Below are 25,547 nucleotides of genomic sequence, written 5' to 3' on the forward strand. Positions count from 1 at the left end.
ATCCAACCTGTTGTTGATCTCTTTGATTTCATGTTTCAGCTTCTAAATTTCCTCATTCAGCCCCAAGTTGTCGAGGTTGTTCCTCAGCTCATAGATATCGCAATTGAGGACCTTTTACTCATCCTCCTAAAGGTGATCCATGGGTTCCTCATTTTCATCCTTCTGCACTGTCAGTTGATCCTTCTCCCTGGAAGAGGGGCCCTTTTCCTTATTCTTCTTCTTCTTATTTTTGTCGTGTTTCTTGTCCTTGTCACCATCATCATCAACAACCTCTTCATCATTTTGGCCCCCATGACTAGCTCAAAAGCCATCCTAATAATTGGGTCCATATTTTGTATAAGGCTCGTCGGGGCCCCCTCATCTAGATTCTTGGCAACTTTCTCAATGGTTATGTTCAAATCGTCAGGTCCCATGGGGGAGCGAGGTCCTCCATGTTGTCAAAGTCCAATTTTTGAGTGCCAATTTTGTCTCCCACAAGTTCATTTGCAATATTGCCACTCTCACCCTCATCAAGGTTTTCTTCAATTTATGTGTCTTTCTGGGTCTCATCCTTCTTCTCACCTGCACCCCTTGAGGCAAGCCTACGAGACCTTCTTCTCCCCTCAATTTCAACCACTTTGTCTTCTTCCTCTGAATCCTCAGAGCTGGAATTACTAATGATAATTTGTTTGAGTTTTTCAATGGTTTTACCCTTACCCTAAGAGCGAGAGGGTTTCCTATCCTTCACAACAGAGGGGGGAGGAAAGGTGGGGGTCAACTCAGTGATGGTAACAGAGGAAGAGGCCATAGGGGAAGCAAAAGCTTCATTGGAGAGTTGAAAAAATCTAGAAGGGGCCATTCCACTCACAAAAGCCGCCAAAGGATGGGAGGCATGCAAAGGGGGTTGGATAAGCATTATGTTTCTAGGAGGGCACAAGTCCAAATGGTAGCGATAGAACCTATAAATCAAACCCTAGTAGAGGCAGATAGGGGGCTTGTCCTCATTTTTAGGGTCCAAGACCTCCTTGATAGAATTCTCCATATAATGCAACAGATAGAAAGGAAAACATAACAAATCATTGATTCAAAAATGATTAAACAAGGGCAAATGGTAGTAATAGAAAATTTTATGGTGACCCTCGAGAGTAAAATACTTCATGATCATTATCCATACCATATCCCACTGGTATTTGAGCTCTTCTCTGGCAAAACCACCTTGAATTTTAACCAAAGCTTCCTTCCCTTTGAAAATTGTGTTTAGTCAATCGTTGTTTGCCACATGACTTGCCCGCTTCCATCGTATTCCCTCCAGAGATAGGTCAGTCACCTTGGCAATAGTTTCCTTAGTGACTTCAAAGGAAATCCCCCCATGATCACACTACGATTATTCCACGAGGCTACAAATTGGATGGAGAGTTGTTCATCATGCCCATGCAAGTTTTCGATGAACTCTACCACCCCAACTTCAACACAGTAATTCCAAATCACTGCGTCATTCTTGAATTCATTATATATAAAACACAATGCTTTGCTAAAATGGTCTTATTTTTAACACGTTAATTTTGGGGATCTTTTAAGCCGTCGGTAAAATAATTGCCATAATTATCCTTTGAACAAAGAGAAGCGTGCAAAAAGTAACTCCAACCTTTCGAAGTGACATTTGGAATTAAATACACCTTGTAATCGTGGCCTTGTTGGCAATCCACATAATATGATCGTTAGTGTCAGTCAGCATAAGGTGGGCGGGTAAAATTAGGGAGGTGGGTATCCATGGGAGATTGGATTGCTATGCTCTCCTTGAAGGAGTAATCTTACATTGGGAGGCAAGGAATTCAAGTTCCTCCAACATCTAAGACCCTATTGAGGAAGCCCGAGTATTGCCAAAGCATCAACGACTCGATTACCTTCCCTGTAGACATGACCCAACAAAAATGAATCAAAAATGAATCACAAAAATGAATCAAAACCTGAATCCAGACCTTTAACCGCAACGATGATGAGTTCAAAGTCCCCCTCTATGACAATGCCCCTAATGCCAATAGAGAGAAAATATGAAAGCCCCGGGCCGGGGCCAAACTTTCTACTTGATTGCTCGAGCACCCATTCAAATTGAGCATATACATAGAGCCACTAACTCTCCAATGTGCGATCTTAAAATTCCTCCTCCACCAAAGTCCCCGTCTATGACAATGCCTCCCCAATGCCAATAGACAGAGCAATATGAAGGCCCCCCGCCAGTACCTTCTGGTTGATTGCTGGAGCGCCCATTCAAATTGAGCATATGTAGCCACTAACTCTCTAGCATGCGATCTTAAAATTCCTCCACCGCTGCCAGACCATTCCTCCACCGCTGCCAGACCCGGTCTGGCAGCCCCATCAAAGTTGTGGAAATTTTCCATCGAAGGACAACTTTATTATCACTAAAAGTAGGTAAGGTTTGGGGTTGGTTTAACAAAATATCACCTGTTATTACCTGTTTTGTTGATATTTAAATGTTGACAATTTATTTTTTCAAATTTCAGAATACATCTCATCCAATTTTAATTATTCATCATTAATACTAACTTTAAAATCACAACTCTTGTTACTATTTGCTATTGGAAATATTAGGCATTGAATCCAGACATACTTACCTAGTAGGCCATGTCCGAGACAAAAATGCAAAAATTTGGAAATTAGATGATATATTAGATTTGCGGACAGTTTAATTTTGCAGCTTTGATTTTCAGCCATGCGAATTCAGAAACATGAAATATTCGAATGTGTTTGAAAAAAACCTTGGTTTTCTCCGGAGAAAAAATAATAATAATAATAATTACTCATAGGCATAACTCTACATACAATAGTAATGGGCTTTCTAATTCATTAATTTTGATGTCAACGCATTCCCCACTTTCTCAAATATTTGAAAGCATTTAAAGCAAAAAAAAGGCAATGCTTTTAAGAACAGTTAATCTTCTTTTTCATTTTAGTTAATATTCTTCTTCATTTTAGTTATTTTGCTATGCATGTGATCTTTATCTTGATTTAAAAGACAAAATTCTTTATAAAATCTGAACTTCGATACTTTATCACCAAACAAATGGAGAACATGTCTACCAATTAAAATTTATCTTCTAAAGACAGTTTTCCTCTATTAATCTAATTTAGCACGGCGAGAAAGCGGCTTTAATCCACTTTCCGCTTGCAAAAATATATATTAGGCAAAAGCTCAAAAGTTTATAGCGAAAGATAGTAGCAGATTCACATGCCCAGAATCCATAATCAATGGTCACGTGACTGCACTTCCACTATTATACGAGTTCAAATGTCCTGGGTGTGGGAATATTTGACTCTGATCACCCCTTGGGACTGTAAAATTCTGATAACAAATACATATAATTCTACAATGAACTTTCCCCACAACCATAATCAATACGCTTCGGCTATATACAATATCATTGAGGCTGTGACACTGCCAAACAATGCAAGTTTCACAGACTTTGCTATTAACCTGCAGATAGAGACTGGCACTTTCAACATATCAAATGAAAGTGAATAAAGCCACCTAGAACTAGGACCAACCTTAATAATATCAGATGGCTGTCAAATTGCAACCAAAATTAGGTCCACCAAATTCTCTGTCAGAAGGCTGTTCAATATCATGAAAATTTTGTACCACCCACCCAATGTGTCATAAGTTTGTCCATGTACTACCTTAAGTTAGGACCACTCAAATTAATACGCACTATATCTGGGGCTCAGACATCAGATTTAATGGATACCGGCTTGTGATTTTTGTCAAGAAGAGCCTCGGTAGAACTTCCACTCGTATCGTCACTGCTACCCTTATGTGCTTTCTTTTGCCACATTTTTTCAACTTCCTCAAAGCTGAGGCCTTTTGTCTCGGGAACAAAAGCAAGCACAAAAATGAATGCAGCCATAACAATCGCAGCAAATATTAAAAACGTCTTGGATGTCCCCACTGCATCAACCAGAGATAAGAAAGACTCTGAAACAATCAAATTGCTTACCCAGCAAGCTGTCGCAGCAATACCTCCACACATGCTTCTATATTTTGATGGATAAATTTCAGAATTGATCGTCCATGGAACAGGTCCCATACCAGGAGAGAAGAAAGCTATGTAAAGGACCAAGCCAAGAACTGCAAACCAACCATAAGTACTAGGACAAATTTCACTGTACCAATTACCAGAATTTAAAGAACAGTATTGCTCAGATGTTGAGTTTGAAATGAAACAGGTTCCAGGAAGCATCTGCATGAGACCGTTGAATAAATATTATAAATCATAAACTACAAAATTAATCATAAGGATGTAACTATTTCAGAGTTGTGTTGTCAATAATGTTCAGGCTCCTCACTTGGCACTGACTCAGCTAAATAAACATTTTATAAAAAATATCACCTGGATCTAAAAAACTGTTAAAAATGTAAAGTCTACAGTTTGTTTCCACCATATATGCTAATAAATTTGGAATGAATAGAAAACATTTTGTTCTTACCTGGTTTCCTGAGGCCGTACAGAAGCCACATCCCGCATTTAGGCAACCATTGCAGTTCCAAAGTGGTTGGCTGAAATCAAGGATAGCTGGACAAGCATATCCTGCTTTGAGTGTCTGATGTATGTCGACAGTGGGTACATCTACAGAAGTCAAGTAAAATGCTCCAGAGAGAATAGCAAGTGACACAAAAACGCCAAATAAACTCGTTAAGGCAAGCAATCTCCTTCCACATCGATCTATAAGGAATATTCCAAGAATTGTGCCAATAGCATTCATTGCAGCAACTATTAAGGAAAGCAACAAAGCTATCTGATTTGAAGCAAAACCAGCTAGTTGCACGATGGTGGGACTGTAGTACATTACAGTATTTATGCCCGCAAATTGTTGAAAAGCCTAAATTGGATTCACCCGAAAAATCAAATTTAAGTTAGCTCATTCCATGACACATTGACAACTATATATTTCTCAGAAAATACAAAAAGAACAACTAGTTTTAAATCAAAAAATGGTTAGAGAGTCTGGAAAAAGTGACATATTAAACAATCTGAAGTTGTATACCTGAAAACCAACACCAGCAAATAGAGCAAGCCTTAATTCCTTGGACCTGACAAGGTCCAGGTATGATATCTTTCCTTTCAATTCTCTCTCTTGGGTTTCTTCCTCCAGAGCAGCAGATAGCTGTTCAACCTCAATATCTAGCCTGTCAGGATCATAAATCTTTTCTAGAATTGCAACTGCTTCAACTTGCTTGTTCTGCATTTAAAGAAAATGCAATTTTAGGAGACATCTGAAAAGACATTTTCCCCTTCAATGATATGCCACATATCTACATACACTAGCAACACCTTTACAAAGAACAGACTATCAATACCTCCATAAAGAGCCAACGTGGTGACTCTGGCAAGAACAACATTATCACCAACTGTGCAAGAGCTGGCAAACCTGCTGCACCTAGCATCCAGCGCCATGTCCCTGGCACCTACAAAGCAAACTCAGAATTTAGCCATAAGCATATTTACTTGAATGCTGACCAATTTAGAATTAACTACTTGTCGACTTTAACATATAAACTGCTGTACATCTAAATGTGTCATATTCTCTCAACCTGCAAATTCCACATTTTCAAATGCTTGTGATGAACAATCTTTATATGCTGAAAACACTACAGCCAAACAGCCTGCCTCAGAAGAACCTAAAATCCACTTTGCCCTCACAATATTTAAATGATACTCTCCACAAAGCCATGGAGGTCAAAAGTACGAATAAAGTTTAGCAATCAAGAGATTTTTACCCTGCTGCCAAGCAAACTCCAAGGAATCAAGGATAACAAAAGAACCATAACCAGCTGTCTTACTAGGGGTCAGGTGGAACCGAACCTAAGGCATTGCTACCAAAGTGCCCCAACTAGGGGAGAAACAATACAGAGAATGGCGCAGATAGATCGAGGAATCACTTTGTGACAAATCAACAATTTCAAGAATATGTTAATATCTGACTCCTGAAAAGCCATCAAATGCAGAAGAATTTCTTTTTCAGTTACCTTACAGCCCCTGCTGACCAGTGGAAAATGGGGCAAGGAGGGCAAGGATGTCATGTCCCCTTCTCAGAGCTAAAGAACTAGTATTTTATATTTAAGGGGCATCTTAATAGTATTATTATATTTAATTTTAAAAGAATTAACTTTCGAGGGAAATTTTAATCCATGGCCCATTTTGGAGAGATTTACAAAGGTGATGGCATTTGGCTTCATTTGGTATCTAGATTTAATTTGCTATATGTTTGCATTCACAGCAGAAGATGAAAACCCTTAGCTGTTCACAGGCCTTGGAGGACCAAAATCCTCATTTCTTTCTAGGACATTGTCACACAGGGTTGCATTGGAGACGATTTTTGGATAGTGTCAAGTTTCCAGATTAGGCAATTTGATTTGCAAGCAAATTTGCTGTTCATATTTTCAAAGATTTTTACTGCTGGTTTCCAGAATTACTGGGCATTGTCGTTTTCATGTGTAAATCCTGAGCACCACAGTGGAGGGAAAGGTTGTCACCCATACCTTAGGTTGATTTTAGTGTGGCAAACACAGTGGATTGCTGGTCGGCCATCATTTGCACATATTTGACCAAGTTAGGCACCATCATTGTTAATTTCAAAATTTCATGTAACTGGTTTTTGAGAGCTGCATCACACCATTATTCCAAACAGCATTCCCACACACTACAAGGGGTGATTGCAGCTGTTAAAAGAAGTTTATTGTGCTGTTTGCAGTCTGCAGTGCATCAAAGGATGATTGACATCCTAGACCAGTGCAGCTGCAAAGGGAAGTTTTAACGGAACCAACACTTGAAAATACAAATCAATTGTCGGTTCTCATGTTTTGAGGCTTGCGTTATGTAAATATGAAATCTATCACTTCCTCCTAACAAGATGGTTTTAGTCTTAATTGTCCGGTGTCCTTATGTTGCTCTTAGTAGGAATCTCTCTGATCTTTCTAAGTTCTCTTTGTAAGTATCCCAATCTTAATTCATTTTGATTTGGTATTCTGTAATCTCTTTATTTTTCCTAAATTATTCTTATAAAAGACAAAAGAATGCTGCATGTCTATTGCTATATTATAGAGGTGCCTCGTTTTATCAATAATAACACTTCCAGTTATGATGAGTTCCTATTCTTGAGTCTAACTCCTACATGCTCTTCCCAAAATTCCATGAGCCTCCTTCGTTAACATACATTTGATACAAAATTCATAATATTAAGATCAATTTAAACAAGCAAAAATGAATTATCAATCCAAGCTAGCAAAGAATTAGCATCAGCCTAAATTCATCCAGCCACAACCTTCTTACCTCTGTAAATCCTAGGTTCACAAGGTATGATAGGAACTGTCCACCAGTAGTCATCAATGTATTTGTACTCACTAGTGCTCCCCTTATTTCAGAGGGAGAAACTTCCGCAATATAAATAGGGGAAGTTATTGATGCAATCCCAACACCTAAACCCACTAGCAGCCGTCCAGCAATCAGAGTATATGGTTCTGGTGCACCAGCCATTGCAATGGCTCCAAGAATAAAAAAGAAATCGGCTATGATAGTTGCCTTCTTGCGTCCATATTTATCACCAATATACCCACTTATTGCAGCTCCTATAATGGCGCCAAAGATTGCCATACTAACAATAGTCTCCTGTCAAACACCAAGTCAGTTGGTTACTATAGCTGCATAAGTTCCTTATCAACAAGCTTTTGAACAAAGACCATATGTAGATTAAATTCTAGACATGCATCAAAAAAAGATAAATTAAATCTAATCTAAAATATTTGGAAAAAAAAAGAATAATTTAATCATACCTGTAAAAAGCTACTCTCATTCACAGCTTTAAAATCTTCACGAATGTAGAGAAGAGCCCCTGATATGACACCTGCATTTATATATTCAGGATAAGTTTCCCCTACAGGTCACGCCAAAACACATTTACACTTGGAACAGATTCAAATAGCAATGCAATCCAAGAAGAACTTGAATAGAAATATGAACCAAATTAGTTAAGAGGTGCCAGAATACAAAACATGTAAATAAGAATAGACATTCCAACTATCTCGCATAGAAATCTGCTAGAAAAATCTAACAACACAAAATATCAAAGATTTAAGTGAAAAATGACTTAATTATAGGCATAACAAAAACATATGGTTGCCTAAATATCAAGCATGAAAAAGAGTACAACCAAAAATCTAAAGATGTCATTCAATTAAATAAAGAAACTATTAAGAATTAAAATTAGCTCACAGAGAATCACTCCTTCCTGGAAGATACCTTCAGAAAATTGTAATATAAAAGGTAATGTCATAAACAAGTTAGATAAATGGCCGCTTCAAAAACTATCACAGCATGCTGAAGCCTAGATAGAGAGCAAAGTCTAGACTTTCAATAAGGTATATTTCCATATAACTGTATCATTCTTTTTTCAATGATTGTTTAACTGAACATCATAGTATCAAACTCTATAAACTTTGGTAGGTTCATTAAGGTGAAAGCTTCACCAATGTTTGAATCAGAACACGAAAAACTTTGGAAATTTTTGAATTTATGACATACAAATTTCACATATAATCAATAAATAAAATATGAAAACAAATATATAAGAAATATTTAAACATCCAATATACACACCTAAATTGAGTGCTCACATTAATTATAACATTGTCTGAATATTTTTGAAACAAACACCACAGTAACAATGTTCATGAACTTTGATCAATTCATGAAGGTGATGATTCCACCAAAGTCCAGCGCTTCAAATATGTCTGAATTTGAATCTATCAAATAAATTTTATGCATAATCTGACAAAGAATATAAGAAAATGATCTACAAAAATACTTAAAATGCAACATTCATTATATTTCAAAATTTGATATATGTCACATTTTTAGAGTGGAACGTGTTCTTTAGGCCCCAAGAGAACTAGACTCTAAAATGTAAACTTAAATTTCTTTGTACTAAAAACCTTTGTATATTATTTAATTCATGGCATTAATACAACCAGTGCCAACATCCCAATCCAGCATGTCTGTACTGCCACTATAATTTTCACTTATCTATTGTCGTATTCAAAGGACAAAGACTGGAAAACAGAACTAGGTGGCAAACACAGTGTATGAGGGTTGAAGGTTGGTGTCACTGCAAATATGTTGACCTTCCACTGACAGATTCATTCCGATAGGTGCGATCCTCTTAAAAAAAATGTTGTTCAGCAAAAAATCTGGAGATTCTAAAATGAAGCAGTTTACCATGCCAGACATAACCTAAAGTATTCCCCTGTTAGTGGCAGTAGTTGTATTGATGCTATATTTATTGCATATGTGTATACATACACGCACACACACATACACATGTATATAAGCCTCAAATGCAATCTTTACATTCATGTCATTGACGCGAGACAAAAATATTTTGCAATATCTGATACGTATCTTCAACAAATTCAACTAAACCCACTCAGAGATGTTACCAGCAACATGATCATGGGAATGCCTCTTCGTCAAGGCCTAAGCCTAGGCCTCCCCTTCTGCATTATTAGCCTGGACATCAAAAATGTCATAAGAGAAATCTTGTTTTCATTCAAAACAGCTTGCATGTGCAAATAAATAGAAATCATTTAGCTCACTATCATAAAATCCAAGATAACAAGTAAAATGTCAGCAAAACCTGAGAAAGGTGGGCTTGCTTTTGCCATACGATCACTGGAGAATAGAATAACCTGCAGCTCCAAGTGAAATGCATGCAAAGGCCTTGCTTGTACCACACAAGACTCCATAATGCTAGGGAAAACTCATTACCAACATATCAGGGTTTTTAATTGTTGCAAATATATTTTGACACTTAAAGAAATTACTTGCCCCCGAGTTGCTTCTTACAAAATTATATTAACATAGGCACCATTATTATTTACCTCTATTTAGCACACATTCTATATTGAATAGAATTTAGTTAAAAAAATGCATTGGGAACAATATAACTGATTACCTGAAGGCACATTCAACTTTTCATAGAGGCCTTGCATACGAACCAAATTGGGTATATAGCATAAAAGGGAAAAAATGTTAGAAAAACACAAATTTCTACCACTACAAAATACAGAATTTATATTTGCTGTAAATGCATTCAGAAAGCAGCAGGAACAAGCTTTGACACGAATTCTTAATGATGCAAGATAAAGAAATAGAAAGTGAAATTTTGTAAACCAATTTGGCTACTAAAGAAAAAGAAATACTAAATGAAAATGAAGACATTTGGCTACAGACTACCCTTTAGTAGACAGCCATGTTCTTTGATTTGACATAATTTTGTTTGCTATCTGCTTTTGTGGTTGATACCCATCAGCCTTGGGCTTCAACTCCTGTGTAAGATTTGCTTCAATTCCTTGAACAGACATCAAATAAAGAAAGCCTCCACGGTCATCACTAATTTTTGAGAGGATGGTACCACACAACTTCAAGATATTTCAAGGATTTAAAATTAAAACCCACTCACAACAAATAGTTCTCATGTGGACTACTGGCATAATAGTAAAAATAATTATGTAACAAAGCCAGTCAATAACTAATCTGCTTGGATGCTTACAACACCATAGTACCCACATGAATAGCTGTAACATAAAATAGCAAGTAAGAAGCAATCCTGAAAAATGATTCAAGCCATATGAACAATCAATCAAGAACAATATGACACCACTTAAAAGGCACGTCTTATAACTTTCCACTCCTCTTGAGCTAATGGAGAGGCTGACCTCTATAAGACGTTTGCCACCATCAATCCACAATTCCGTTTCAGCCATTAAGAAATACCTTTATTGACAATATCCACTACCTATACCCTTCATAGACAATGCTATCCATCTTTGTCATTAACTACATTAACTGCCAGTGCCCTACTCACATTGGTGGATTGCAATCAATCTATACTAAACAGAACCTATTTCTTCCCTAGTCAGCAATTCCTTTGTTGGCAGTATCTACTGCCCATACCTTTCATAGACAATGCTATCCATTTTTATCATTTAAGCTTCCTACGTACATTGGTGGATTTCTATTCATACTAAACAAGTTATAACCTTTCTATTATCTGAGAAAATGAGCACTCTGCCATTGCTTATTAAAACTAATTGTATGTTGCCTGTAACTGCTATAGAGGATAATAAATCTTATCGCTATATAAAATTTTCCAAATTTAATATATTATGAGAGTAAGCAATTTACTTCTTGGCAACTTGCTAACCTACATCGGTGGATTTCTATTCATACTAAACAAGATATAATCTTTCCATTGTCTTAGAAATGGAGCACTCTGCCATTGCTTATTAGAACTAATCTTGTATGTTGACTATAACTGCTAAAGTGGATAATAAATCTAATCACTAAATAAAAACTTTCCAATCTAATGATAAATGAGACCAGGCAATTTACTTCTTGGTAACTTGCTAAACTAAATTGGTGGATTTCTATTCATACTAAACAAGACATAATCTTTCCATTGTCTGAGAAACTGAGCACTCTGCCATTGCCTATTAAAACCATTGTATGATCACTGTAACTGCTAAAGAGGATAATAAATCTTATCGCTAAATAAAACTTTCCAATCTAATAATATATGAGAGCGGGCAATTTAGTTCTTGGTAACTTGCTACCCAGATGAATCTGATAATACATTATACTATGTTGTTCTCACTCCAAAACCACAGACAGAAAATATTCCTATAAAATTCTGCATAATAAATTAAACTGGAAAAATGCATTAACATGCATCTGTGTTGGTTTTGCAGTGCTGGGAATCAAACATCAAATATGAAGGAAAAAAATAATCAAGCTTGTTATGATTTGACTAGATAAAATTCTCTTTAGTCGAGGGATTTGATGGGGACGGAGGGGGGCAGCAACAATGTAGTACATTTGTAAAGAAAGCGACTCAGACAACAAACTACTTAGCACTTCTTTCTTTGTTGACAAATAAAACAATATATTTTCCACTCTATCGAGTGTGCTACATCTAATTTATATTGGGCTCTTCCACATTCCAGCATGTAATCTAATCAATAGTGGTTGATGAATATACCAGAAACCACACCTTAAGATCCCAATTCTTATCCCTTAACAGAATGAAAAAAGAATATTAATGAAGCAGACCTTTATCAGACCCACAGCTATTACGTGTATGAAGGGTGTTAATGTTTGTAGCTTCAGTCGAATGATCATTTAGAATACATATAATATATGTTGATTAATAATAATATATTATTATGTTATATTATTATATTATTATTAATCATATAAAATTTAGTATTCAATATTAATCTATTATATTATTCTAAATTAATAATTGATTGATGAAACATTATAATATTGATTAAATTATTATAATTAAAGGAGAGACATGTCCATTCAAGGACATGCCTCTCCAAAGGAATATATATAGTATAATGTTATTCAATTTGAGAACATATAGAATTCCAAGAATGCAAGTATCAGATTGAATCAGATATATACATTAAAATACATCCAATAAAACCTGGGAAAATCAACATGGTATCAGAGCTCAGGCCTGTGAAGTTTAATTTGGAGGTTGGAGAGGGTTGGAGAATTCAGTTTTTTCTAGAATTTTCAGTCTGAAATATGCCATTGTACGGCCCTTGGTTGGCCTCAAAATGAGGACTATAATATATGGATGGAAAGATCTGTGTTTCTAGTTTTCAAATATGTTTATCTCATCAAATTTGATTCAGTTTTGTGCAAGATATGACGACTTTGGTGCAGGTCACTTGAAACCCTACCTAGCGTTAGCAGTTTTGGGAAAAATGTCATAACTTTTGTTTTAACCATTGGATCTCGCTATAACTTGGAGGAAATGTTTGTAATTAGATTTTCTAACATCTCACCGAAGAGATTGGATAAATTTGGTAAATTGCAAAAGTTATTAACGACTGTGTGTGGTAGATCATAATGAAAGTGTTGATCAAAATTTTGAAAATGTTCTACATCATTCAAAGGGAATTATGATGAGAGATGATTCATGCGTGATATTTCTTATATGGGCTCACCTTATGAAAGGAAATGTTTTAAACTTAAGGACGAAAGCACAATAAAATTGAATTAAAGGGAGAAATAAATTGAAGCTTATAAATGAATTGATGATTGAAACCAGATGAAGAGGGAATCTGACATTTCAAAAGAGGACAAGAGGTTGATACAAGAACTTGAGCTTCAGAGGGAGCAGATGGTTCAGTCAACTTGTGACAATTTCGATCATAGTGATTGAGAGGGATTTTCACTATTGAAGGTGAAACACTTATGAGGTAGAACTTGATTCAACTGATTATTATACTAATGAAATCATTTAATGCCTTATGGGCCCTGTGTAAATCATAAGGAAGTGACGACTTCCAAATGATTTCCACTTGTATTTTTGAGGTTATTGGAAGGTGACGATCTTACAATAACTTGAGCTTGTGGATAGAATCGCCGACAAAGACAATCCACATGAGAGCTCGCGGATAGAATCGTCGACTAAAGCAATCCACGTAAGAGCTTATGGATAGAATCACCGACTGAGGCAATCCACTTAAGAGCTTGTGGATAGAATCACCGACTAAGGCAATCCACGTGAGAGCTCATGGATAGAATCGCCGACTGAGGCAATCCACTTAAGAGCTTGTAGATAGAATCGCCGACTGAGGCAATCCACGTGAGAGCTCATGGATAGAATCGCCGACTGAGGCAATCCACGTGAGAGCTCATGGATAGAATCGTCGACTGAGGCAATCCACTTGAGAGCTCATGGATAGAATCACCGACTGAGGCAATCCACATAAGAGCTTGTGGATAGAATTGCCGACTGAGGCAATCCACGTGAGAGCTCATGGATAGAATCGCCGACTGAGGCAATCCACGTGAGAGCTCATGGATAGAATCGCCGACTGAGGCAATCCACACAAGAGCTTATGGATAGAATCGCCGACTAAGGCAATCCACACAAGAGCTTGTGAATAGAATCGCCAACGGAGGCAAATTCACACCTTAAGACTATGGTCCCCTATGTTGATATTCTTGTTTATACCATACTTCCCGATATCATAGTGAGATAATATTTTCTCTATTCCATAATTAATCTAGACTTAATGCATTTGCATTGATTTTATCTTCCCTAGCTAAGAGGGAGTGTTAATTATGTTTTGTGTAGCTATGGTGAGGGCCATAAGTGTTGACATGGGAGATCACTACACATTATGTCTGATCATCCTCCCTAGCTAAGAGGGAGTGTTAATGTTTGTAGCTTCAGTTGAATGATCATTTAGAATACATATAATATATGTTGATTAATAATAATATTATTATGTTATATTGTTATATTATTATATTATTATTAATCCTATGAAATTTAGTATTCAATATTAATCTATTATATTATTCTAAACTAATAATTGATTGATGAAACATTATAATATTGATTAAATTATTATAATTAAAGGAGAGACATGTCCATTCAACGACATGCCTCTCCAAAGGAATATATATAGTATAATGTTATTCAATTTGAGAACATATGGAATTCCAAGAATGCAAGTATCAGATTGAATCAGATATATACATTAATATACATCCAATAAAACCTGGGAAAATCAACAAAGGGACTGAAATAGGGTAAACTAGTGCTGATTCAACCCTTGTCCCTGTTTCAGACACAGCTGAATCTGCTGGATCTGGAACCACAACAGATATGGGCAAGAAACCAGAGCTGCGGGCTATGACTTTGCTACTGTTACTGATAGTAACTCCCAATTATGGATCTTCACTCACTTAAAATCTGAATCCAACTTCTAGAATACTCTTTTCAAATGGCATCCAGACCTAAACTAGAAATAAGAATTCCATATCGAAGGCAGCCATGGAAGGAAAAATAAACTTAGCCAATGGGGTGCCTCATTGTTTTAATTGAAATGATAGATCCCAATTGAATTTTACAGATACTATGGCTATGGTCTAATAAAGGGGGGACTTCATCAAAAACTTCAGCAGGTGCTGTTGAGAAAATTTAGAAGCTTGTTCCATTAATTTTATTGGAGCAGCTAATAATGTTAATAATTTAGCTACCGATCCCATGATTTGTTTACAAGCTGCAATACTGCATCCAAACTTCATAAATATAAAAATCCACTAAGCTGGTAGGAAAAGTTTCCAGCCTCACTGGACAAGCAAATCTGAAAGCTAAAAGGTAGAGGATCCTGCTTTCCACAATAAGATTCCAATTTATCATGTAGCAATTTTTTATTAATATCCATGGGACCTTTCAATCCATAATCATAGATCCTGAAACCCCCTAGATAGACCCCTTCCCAAGCTATGGTTTTTTCAGAGTTTGGTATTTAATGGACTTGTGCATTCTCGAATAGATCCCTTATGAGTCTATGACTTATCTCAGAATTACAAATTTCAAAGGGAATGAATAAGTGTAGCTACGTGAGACTTAACATTTTTCTAGAGCCGTCCTACAAGAACAGAAGTTGTATCTGTTGTATAATGAGGTGATGAGGTGACTACAGATTTTTACAATCAATACAGACAAGTATCTTTTATTCTCTAACACGGCAAATACAGACTGCAACCAATACAGAACACTTTCTATTTTCTAATACAGCAATTACAGATTCATAGGATGGATGCGAAATAATCTTAAGATAAAGTTAGCCAATAAGAATGTTAAAAGTATTAAGAAACCGGTTAAGCTGCACCAAATTACCGTGACTAATTGAACTCACATAAAAAAGAGTCTGCACAACATTAGTATAGCCTTCCACATTAATTATAAGAAACCTCCATACTCAATGGGAGGAACCCAGAATTTTTGCATACGAATACAATAATAAGATCAAACTTATTTACAAGAGACGTTATGCCTTCAAATACTTGAAAATTAGTGGGAAGAGCATACCCGTATCATAACCAAACAATAATCCTCCAATACCAGCTGCAAAGGTTAAACCCAGGATGTATGCATTACCAAATAAAGTCACCTCCCTTCCTGCAACAGGTCTAGATGGAGCTGATGTCCCTGGCAAGATACCCATCGTCATTTTTGCTACTTAACCAGGTAATACCGCCTTATGGGATCTTCAAATGTAAATTCTACAAGTGTAGCTATAGTTCTCAGAGATGACAAAAGTCTGTTCCAGATCAGATCAATTTATTTTCTTCCAACCAGAGGCAAGAATTTTGTTTTTATAGTGCGTGCTATTCAAAGGCATAAGTAATAGCACAACCTATTCAAAGTCCTGCATAGGCAATATGAGTCAATTAAATAGATGAAGAATTTGAAACTTGCAAAGAGAGGAATAACTGGAAAAACAATTCCTTACAACTTTTAAATACTAAGTTCGATATACAGTTACTTTGGTGTTCGCTTAGTCACTATGATGGCATAAATATTGTAATTCAACTCCTACAAGAAATTTGACAACCAAGGATATCGAGATACTTCACTTAAGAATGATTGAAATTAGTGTATGGAAGAAAAATATGAGAACTTTCAACAAGTGGTAAAGACATTTAAAGTATGTTTGTCTTAGGATGAAATTGCAGCAAGAAAGAAAAGAAATGAAACTCTGGATCAGACAATGCAGGTAGAATTAAGAATGAGAAATTAACAGTTTTACCTGAGTTAGTAGTTTACTGAAGCTCTTATTCAGAAACTCAATGATTTATGATGATGCACACTATTGGACTAAAGTAAAGGCTAATAATCTGATGCCCAATCACATGCAGTCCTCACATGACAATTGTCCATAAAATGCTAAAAATTCTTGCTGCAGACATCTAAAGTTAAACAAATACCACTTCAAAATCTTTGCTTGTAAAAGAAGAAACCTATTCCTAAAAGATACGAGGAAGCAACACTTATTAAAAGACAAAGTTCACGGAAAGATTATTCTATAAAATAGAGAATTGGGGGCTGCTCTGCCCAGTTAAAAAGCAAGATGAAACCTCTTACAAGGAAGCAAATTGAGAGGGCTAGGATACAATCACTCTAGAAACCTGAAAAAACCATTACGCCCTTATATCTGGATTCCAGCAGAGTTTTACTTCTAGATGTTAATGTATCTAGATAATGAAGGTAACTTTTGTGCTTGTCTATAGAGGCGTGTAGTTTTATAAGGTCTTATTATAAGTTCTAATAATTATATCCGGCAATAGGAAAAGAAAATGTTTTAATTATGTACTCCACAATAGTTTAAGCAGATATTCAAATCAGTTTTGGAGAAGAACATAGACAAGGTTGATCTCTCGTTTGTAGAAGAATAGAGGTTCAGGACAGAAGATTGAGTGGGTAAATCGCAGATCTGCCAACTATCAATCAACTAACTGGTCCAATTGAATTCACATCAAGGTCTTCTCGCTGATCCCCCAACTATCAATCAACTAACTGATCCGATTGAATTCACATCAAGGTCTTCCTTGTCCTGGAAAAAGGTGGTTGATGCAAACTACACTGATACAATACATAATCAGTTGAAGATCTGAACTAGAATTTTATTAAGGCAGTTCACCAAATTTCAGAGCTTAAAAATAAATCCAAACTCGTTCGATGATACTTTCATAATTGGACTAGAGACTGCTCTCACATGTGTATTCTTCTAGAAACTTAAAAGGAGAATGCTCTCGAGTGAATTCTTCTTGAATTCACGTCAAGGTCTTCCTTGTCCCGAGGGAAAAAGGTGGTTGATGCAAACTACACTGATATTATACATAATCAGTTAAAGATCTCAACTAGAATTTTATTAAGGCGGCTCACCAAATTTCAGAGCTTAAAAATAAATCCAAACTCATGCGATGATACCTTCATAATTGGATGCTCTTTTTTACCTGTAGACTAGAGACTGCTCTCACGTGTATTCTTCGAAAAACTTAAAAGAAGAAATGCTCTCAAGTAAATTCTTCTTAAATTTTAAAGAAAAATGTCCCAATCTGTGAGGAAAATGTTGTAAGAGCCCTAGAGTTATTGCTTTAAACCTAGACTACTGATTACACTCATAAACAAGACTTTAAACCCAGATTCCGCCAGGTCATAACAAGTAGAATATTAGAATTAAATTGAACACTTTACAGCCAAATTTCACAGTTTATGGCTCTGGCTAAGAAGATAGACCCACAAAAATTTAAATCACTTAATAGCATTTCCGATCAGATTTCATGGTCGATGACTCAAATTTCGACTCACAAATACCCGTTGTAATATGGGCATCGAAGATTCAAAATATTGTAATTTCAATCCAAATTTACCACAGGAAGACAAAAACAAAAAATCCTAGCTAGATTCTGTCATTGTAGATAATAATTATACACAGAGTTCATTGACAGAATGATGAGGCAACTTATGAAACAAGCGCACTTTCGGTTCATCGTTGCAGTCGTAAAGGCATGGCCAAAAATCTCTCCATCGACAGAGAACAGTGCCGAATGAAAAATCAATCAAAACTGAAATCAACCATTTTCAGCGGGATTTCAACATTTCTGCTACGAACATGGTCACAGACAGACTCCATTACCAAAATGAACCCAAAATTTTCAGAAGAGTCGAATATAAATAAATTCACCGTCACAAACCGGAAAGCTTGGCTGAAGATCTCACCACAACAAAGAACGCTGCTAAAAAAGACTTTTTCCTTTAGCTGCGTATAAGCTTCGGAAGGAAAAAAAAAAAAGGGAAAAAAAACAAAGCCCAACTAAATAATCCCGTTTCACCCAGATTTATCTGGCTAAAGGCTAAAAACATCAATCAAAACCGAAATTAACCATTTTCAGCGGGATTTCACCATTCCTGCTACAAATTGGTCACAGACAGACTTCATTACCAAAATGAACCCAAAATTTTCAGAAGAGTCGAATATAAACAAATTCACCGTCACAAACCGGAAAGCTTGGCTGAAGGTCTCACCACAACAAAGAACGCTGCTAAAGAAGACTTTTTCCTTTCAGCTGCGTATAAGCTTCGGAAGTTTTGACAAAAAGGGCAAAAAACAACGCACAACTAAATAATCCCGTTTCCCCCAGATTTATTTGGCTAAAGGATAAAAACATCAATCAAAACCGAAATAAACCATTTTCAGCGGGATTTCACCTTTCCTGGTACAAACTTGGTCACAGACAGACTTCATTACCAAAATGAACCCAAAAATTTTCAGAATAGTCGAATATAAAGAAATTCACTGTCACAAACCGGAAAGCTTGGCTGAAGATCTCACCACGACAAAGAACGCTGCTAAAGTAAAAAATTTCCTTAACTGTGTAAAAGATTCGGAAGGGAGGAAAAAGGGAAAAAACAACGCACAGCTAAATAATCCCGCTTTACCCAGATTTATCTGGTTAAAGGCTAAAAACATCAATCAAAATCGAAATAAACCATTTTCAGCATGATGTCACCTTTCCAGTTACAAACCTGCTCACAGACAGACTTCATTCCCAAAATGACTCCGAATTTTTCAAAAGAGGAATATAAAAAAATTCACCGTCAAAAACCGCAGAGCTTGGCTGAAGATCTCACCACAACAGAGAATGCTGCTAAGGAAGTCTTTTTTTCTCAGATTTCCAGAGTTTGAAGACATCAACTCGGAAAGACGCCAATTGAAAAACAGAATTCAATATTGAAAGCTTAAGTTTATCTGAGACATAGTCCATCCCCAAGAAAATCCCAACTTCAAAAAAACCAAAAAAAATAAAACTACATTTATCTAGATTCACCCCGCTAAAGACATTGGTTAAAACCCGCCACTGAATTCTCTATCTCTAGATCGGCAAATTGAAATCCAAGGCATTTCCAACCGTAACTCGGCATTAAAAAACACAAATTAAACTTTCAAATTCAATAAATTTGGCTGAAAATAAAGTTTACAGACAGGAAAACCTGACCACTTTCGAACAAACAATAAACAAACCAGGAATTACTTACACATCAAATCCAAAAGCCGAGCACCAGGAGAAACAAATATTTCCTGCGAATAAAATATGTTTCCTGAGAAATCAAGCTTCAGCAATCTCAAACTTTAGAGAATATTTCAACAAAAATCTCTGACTCTTCCAGAATGCCAGCATTTATTGAAACAAATGCAATGCCTTCAATCCATCCGAGGTAAGCCTATAAATCAGCTCCCTCTCTCCAAACCCGCTCATCTCTCAACCTTCTCAAGCGGTATTCCAAAGCGGTTTGCCGTCCAACAGACCGAAAAGTGGCCCACTACAATTGGCTAGGCGCCGAAATCTCCGAGAAAGAATGAAAATCCACTAATTATAGAAACAGAGAAAAATGCAGCCTACCACAAAGTTTCGTCATGTTCTCCATGCCCTTCATACTCGCCGGGAAAATCTACACACTCGGTATCTTGTCCCCGAGAAAAACTGGAACAATTAGCGCCATGCTCCAGATTAATTCCCACATTTTTGGAGCTCACCAGCGCCGCTAGATGTCAGCGGACTCTTTCGTCGGCAAAAGCAATCGCGGCAGCGAAAACTTTCAAACGTTTATTCCAATCGCAAGACGAAAGTAGACAGAAGAGTCGAGACGTACAATGTACAGCTGGAATTATGTGCCACGCGTCGGCGTTTAACGCGATGGACAAAAAAGTGCAAATGGTGATAAGCGATTGCTCTGACCGTACGCCACGTCCATGGAATCCTCGTGCCGTAATTGTTGGGGACATTTTTGACCATACACGTGTCCACAGCTGCCATTTATATTAGTTATTTCTGTCATTAGCAAAAGAGTTTAAATCTGTGTTTCTTACTCTGGTAGACTTTCTATTTCTCTAATTGGAATTTCAACCTTATTTAATTATTAATAATATATAGATATTTTATTTTATAGATATTTTTAATTGGAATTTCAACCTTATTTAATTATTAATAATATATAGATATTTTATTTTATAGATATTTTTAATAATTTAAGTTTAAATGGAGGAGGATGTTATGGAAGATTGTAAGTTCCAAGTTGATTCTTTTCGTTCATTCCAATAATAAAAGTTAATATAATTTGTAATTTATTTCTTATAATATTATAAATCTTAGATTTAGTAAGACTCATTCTATGGGACATTTCATATCATTGTTAGGGACATTGCTGATCATTCACGTGTCCACAGCTACCATTTGTTGATTATTTATGTCATTTATGTAAAGATTTTAAATTTTATTTTATATTTTCTAATTTAGATAGTACCTCTTTTTTTTAAATTGGAATTTCAACATTGTTTAATTATTAATAGACATATTAGATACTTTTTATGTATTATAAGTTAAAGATGGAGGATGTTATGACATATTCTAAGTTTTTTCATTTCAATAAAAGTTAATATAATTCGATTTGATTCTTAATAGGTTTTTCATAGCCAATAGATGAGTACAAGATTTGTTTTTTAGTTCCTACCGATAGGCAGGATAACTAATTCATTCATTGGATGCATTAGTTTTGTGAGGCTATCCAATCGTATTGTAGTATTTTGAAACATTTATAGGTGTTTCTATAGTTTGATTCAAGGAACATTTTATTATTATTTTCATAAAATTATTTATCTTCTTTCTCATTGGTCTATTCTAGAAACAGTCATGGACAAAAATACATTTTCCTTTTGATTAAATCATCCAAAAAAATTATTTATTTAGAACAATCTAAAATGACAATAAATTTTGGTCTTCATTGTCAATTGATTTCCACAAAAATCTAGAAAAAACTTTTTTCCTTTTAATGAATTGTACGAAACTGTAATAAAATATACCAAAAATATAAGATATTATATTGTAAGATTTGTTCGTTGACAAATGAGATTTAATTGTATTGTTGACAAAAGTTTCATGTCTTTAATGCATTGAATTGTTTCAATAGTATAATGTACATAAGACTTCCCTCTCGCATTTTTCTTTGGACAGTACAAGTTGAATACTACTATTTTTTTAAATAATGCAATGGTTGTGCAGTTGGTCATCGTATTAATTATGGTTTGTCCAGTCTAGAATGTTCATTCCTCTGCCTCTATCAACTTCTGTGGCCTTTGTATTTGAGCACAACCACAGGTTGTTCTTTTTGTCTTCCCACTTCATAAACCATCAAGTAGCAAACATTGTTGTGTGGTTTTTGTTGTAGATTTAGGTAAAATGATTTTCTTCTGAAGTTGTTCCTCTATGTATACCTATGATTCATATGTGCTTGATAGGCTAAAGTAATATTGTCACATTTGCAGGCTTGTTGAGGACCCTGGGTATTGAGGACAGAGATATCAGTATTTGAAGATCAAAAAAGGTATGCTTTCAAAGTACTATGAAACCATATAGCAGATTTGTCTATATTTTGTTAGTTGTCCACAATATATTTACCTTTTGTTTTCCACTTTCTTTTTTTGTTGAGTTCTTCAACGTCTCGCTTATCTGTTACAGATCTGGACAATCTGCTTATAGATCCCCTATCTAGCAGCTAAATTTAATACATTTGTTTGTAATCTTTTGGGCAATGTTTAAATGATATGAAACGCTTAATTTAGAGTAGTGGACTTCATTTGATCCAACAATCCATCTGATAAAGCTAATCTTGTTTTCAAGTTCAAGTTGCAGTAAATCAATCGCCCATGTCAGAAAATTTTACTTCGATTTGAATGTCTACCTACTTTGCCTACTTTAGGAATTTTTATTTATTGCAATATTTAAATTTTTTTGGGTGTAGATTATGCAAACTTGATATTCACTTGTAGGAGTTTGTAATTTTTTTTCAAGCGTTGAAGTTTATACGGATTTCTGTAATTCTCTCGGTCCATGCTTTTACGATTAGCATAAATCTTAATGGTATCTAAATTTCAACGATTATTTTTACTATATATTTTTTGCAGAAGTAGATTTTTACGATTTTTGGGGACTAAATTTTGAATTTATGCTGTAATATGAATTTCTACCAATTTTGGAAATTTTTGACTCTATTGTGTTACATCCAAAAATAAACTCAGTAGTAGTCAAGGATTAGCAAGAAGTGTGATAAATCTTGGTTTTTTTTTTTTATTTTTTATGATGTAGAATATTGTTAAGTTTGTTCACCATTTTTCCTTCACCTCTATTTTTAAATTATTCTATGAAATATATTCATTAATCTTACAGCTGAGATTTGCTGAAGTTCTTTCCAACGCTGAAGCAAGCCATACGTGCTCTCTTCCTTCACTAGTAACAATGGCATGGTACTTTAGGACTGAGAGGGTAACGTTGAAGCTCCAGGTCTGCAATTCTAGTGACATGAATAAGAATACAAAAGAGCAACACCATCTATTGAATCAGTTTATTTGGAACTGGATAAGCTGATTCACGAAGCATAACCTCTCACTGGCGCTAGAATTGGTAAGCCTGCTATTGGTGAGCCTGCAGTAGCATTTGAACTAGTTGATCGAGTTACAAAGTAAAAGCCTTCTCGGTTTCTCGCAGACGCTAGGGCGAGTTACCTTGACCCAATAGCAGAGCCAGAGGGAAGTGCACTACCACTTAGGCATAACTGTAAACACCTGGGCTTATTATTGATCGTACCAAGAGATATAATGGGGTTATGACTGTACCAAGGGATAAGCTTCTATTTATCTCAAGCCTTTCCAGAAGGTTTTTACTTTTTTAAAAAAACTTTGGAAAGTAGTGGACTTCATTTGATCCAACAATCCATCTAATAAAGCTAATCTTGTTTTCAAGTTCAAGTTGCAGTAATTTTTATTATCAAAACTCCACCAAAGAGGCTGGCTGCAGAATCTTCTTACAGATCTAAGACATTTAGACTCTTCCAAACTTCACTTTTTTCAAATTCCTGTCTCTTTTAAATCCTTGCAATGCTCCAAGGGTTGGACAATTAAGTATAAAGTCCAATCAGCATACAAATTCCTCCAGAACCTGCAATATTCTTCTAGTAAAATCGATCGCCCTTTTTTAACATAGTTCATCAATTTAAAAAAGAAAAGATACAACAACATAAGTTGCATACGGTTGAGCTTAGAAGAGGCTACTACATGACTTGGTGATTGTTAAACCCTTAACAATCCTTCACCTCTATTTTTAAATTATTCTATGAAATATATTCATTAATCTTACAGCTGAGATTTGCTGAAGTTCTTTCCAACACTGAAGCAAGCCATACTTGCTCTCTTCCTTCACTAGTAACAATGACGTGGTTCTTTAGGACTGAGAGGGTAATGTTGAAGCTCCAGGTCTGCAATTCTAGTGACATGAATAAGAATACAAAAGCTATTTGTAGCCATAAATAGATATTTGCCTTCATCCTGGTCATATTTATCTTTATTGTTGTGGATAAAGATATCTCATGTCAAATCCTTGTTATGGCATGCCTTGTAAGCAATAGTTTCAGTATCAATCAAGGCAGTGAAGTGTTTTAGCATATTTTCAGTTAAGATGATAAAGTCATGGATTTTAGGTGCATAGTTTTCCTAACTGTAACTCAAGGTTGTTGTTGGGAATCTATAAGTCAAATCAAAACCTTTGAGCTCATATACTTAGTTTATCTTATAATTATTTTATGCACACATTACACAGGCCTACAATTCTATAATGATTAGAGCTACCATCCAAGATTATTACTTTTGCATTGTGATGAAAAAAGAGGCTTAAGGTGTAGCCTTATACCAGGTCTATGAAAATTTGATATAGTCAGATTAATAAGGATTCTGAATCTGTGTTCTCCATATCACTTAGGCAGTTCCTTGTACTTTCTGATGAGTGTTCTTATGACCATTACCTTCAAAATCATTGTGAAGGTTATCTTCAAAGTCATATCACCAAGAGTGCATTACCCTGCCAATTCAAATTGATATTCTTAGAATGGATACTAATTGTATTATACCTGCATATCCTAGAATTTAAGAATCTAGCTAGAATGTCATTTAGCCCTTTCGAGTCTGAAGTGTGCAATCCACTAATGTTCTTTGGTTACATGAAATAAATCAAGCAACAATAACTAAAAATCACTGTAGTCTTCATGATGTTGGAGAAAAATACTTAATAAATTATAAACAATAGATCAGGAAAAGCTACATTTAACCTCATATTGCAATCAAATATTTAATTAAGTCAAAATATTTAGGCACAGTGAGATGGAATCTGTGGGAGAGGTGTGGCTCAAGGAGAAAAAACAATGGGTTAATCAGTAGCTTTTAGGTTATGAGAAACAGGAGCAGGGACCTGTTCTTGTGCATATGAATAGGAAAGGATTAGCTGTATCTACTGGAAACAGAGGAGAAACCACAGAGCTGTTTATGCAAAGGCTCAGTGCATTCAACTCAACACTTGATCATATTCATGAAACACATCAACATTGGGTGATATCTAATGATGATCTTAAAGAGGGAACTCTTGTTAAAAGTACACAGGTTCTTGTTCCTGCTTATAGAAATTTCACTGAAACTTATGGCGATTTATTGGACAACAATGCCATTAGAAATAGGTACCTAAGATATACCCTAGAGAAACTTGAGGACTTCCTGGCTAATATGTTCAGTGAAAAGT

The 25,547-nt window shown here is 35.6% G+C and overlaps 1 protein-coding gene across 6 annotated transcripts; it reads right to left on the reverse strand.

Moving 5' to 3' along the window:
- Positions 1–3,087: 3,087 nt before the first annotated feature.
- On the reverse strand, positions 3,088–20,273 carry LOC131060390 (inositol transporter 1). Of its 6 annotated transcripts, XM_057993606.2 has the most exons (10): positions 15,958–16,095; positions 10,003–10,032; positions 9,685–9,797; positions 9,488–9,557; positions 7,826–7,896; positions 7,326–7,661; positions 5,354–5,461; positions 5,041–5,235; positions 4,483–4,875; positions 3,088–4,235 (listed from the first exon to the last, which is right to left on the reverse strand). In XM_057993606.2, the coding sequence occupies exons 6-10, from the start codon at positions 7,644–7,646 to the stop codon at positions 3,720–3,722; spliced, it is 1,533 nt and encodes a 510-aa protein (XP_057849589.1). In that variant the 5' UTR covers positions 7,647–7,661; positions 7,826–7,896; positions 9,488–9,557; positions 9,685–9,797; positions 10,003–10,032; positions 15,958–16,095; the 3' UTR covers positions 3,088–3,719. The 6 variants fall into 6 exon arrangements, with proteins under 6 accessions (XP_057849589.1, XP_057849588.1, XP_057849587.1 ...); XM_057993605.2 differs by having other exon boundaries at positions 9,685–10,032; XM_057993604.1 differs by lacking the exon at positions 15,958–16,095 and having other exon boundaries at positions 10,003–10,375.
- Between the last annotated feature and the right edge of the window lie 5,274 nt (positions 20,274–25,547).

This window comes from Cryptomeria japonica, chromosome 4 (genome assembly GCF_030272615.1).
Source record: "Cryptomeria japonica chromosome 4, Sugi_1.0, whole genome shotgun sequence".
In the NCBI taxonomy this organism is placed as follows: domain Eukaryota; kingdom Viridiplantae; phylum Streptophyta; class Pinopsida; order Cupressales; family Cupressaceae; genus Cryptomeria; species Cryptomeria japonica.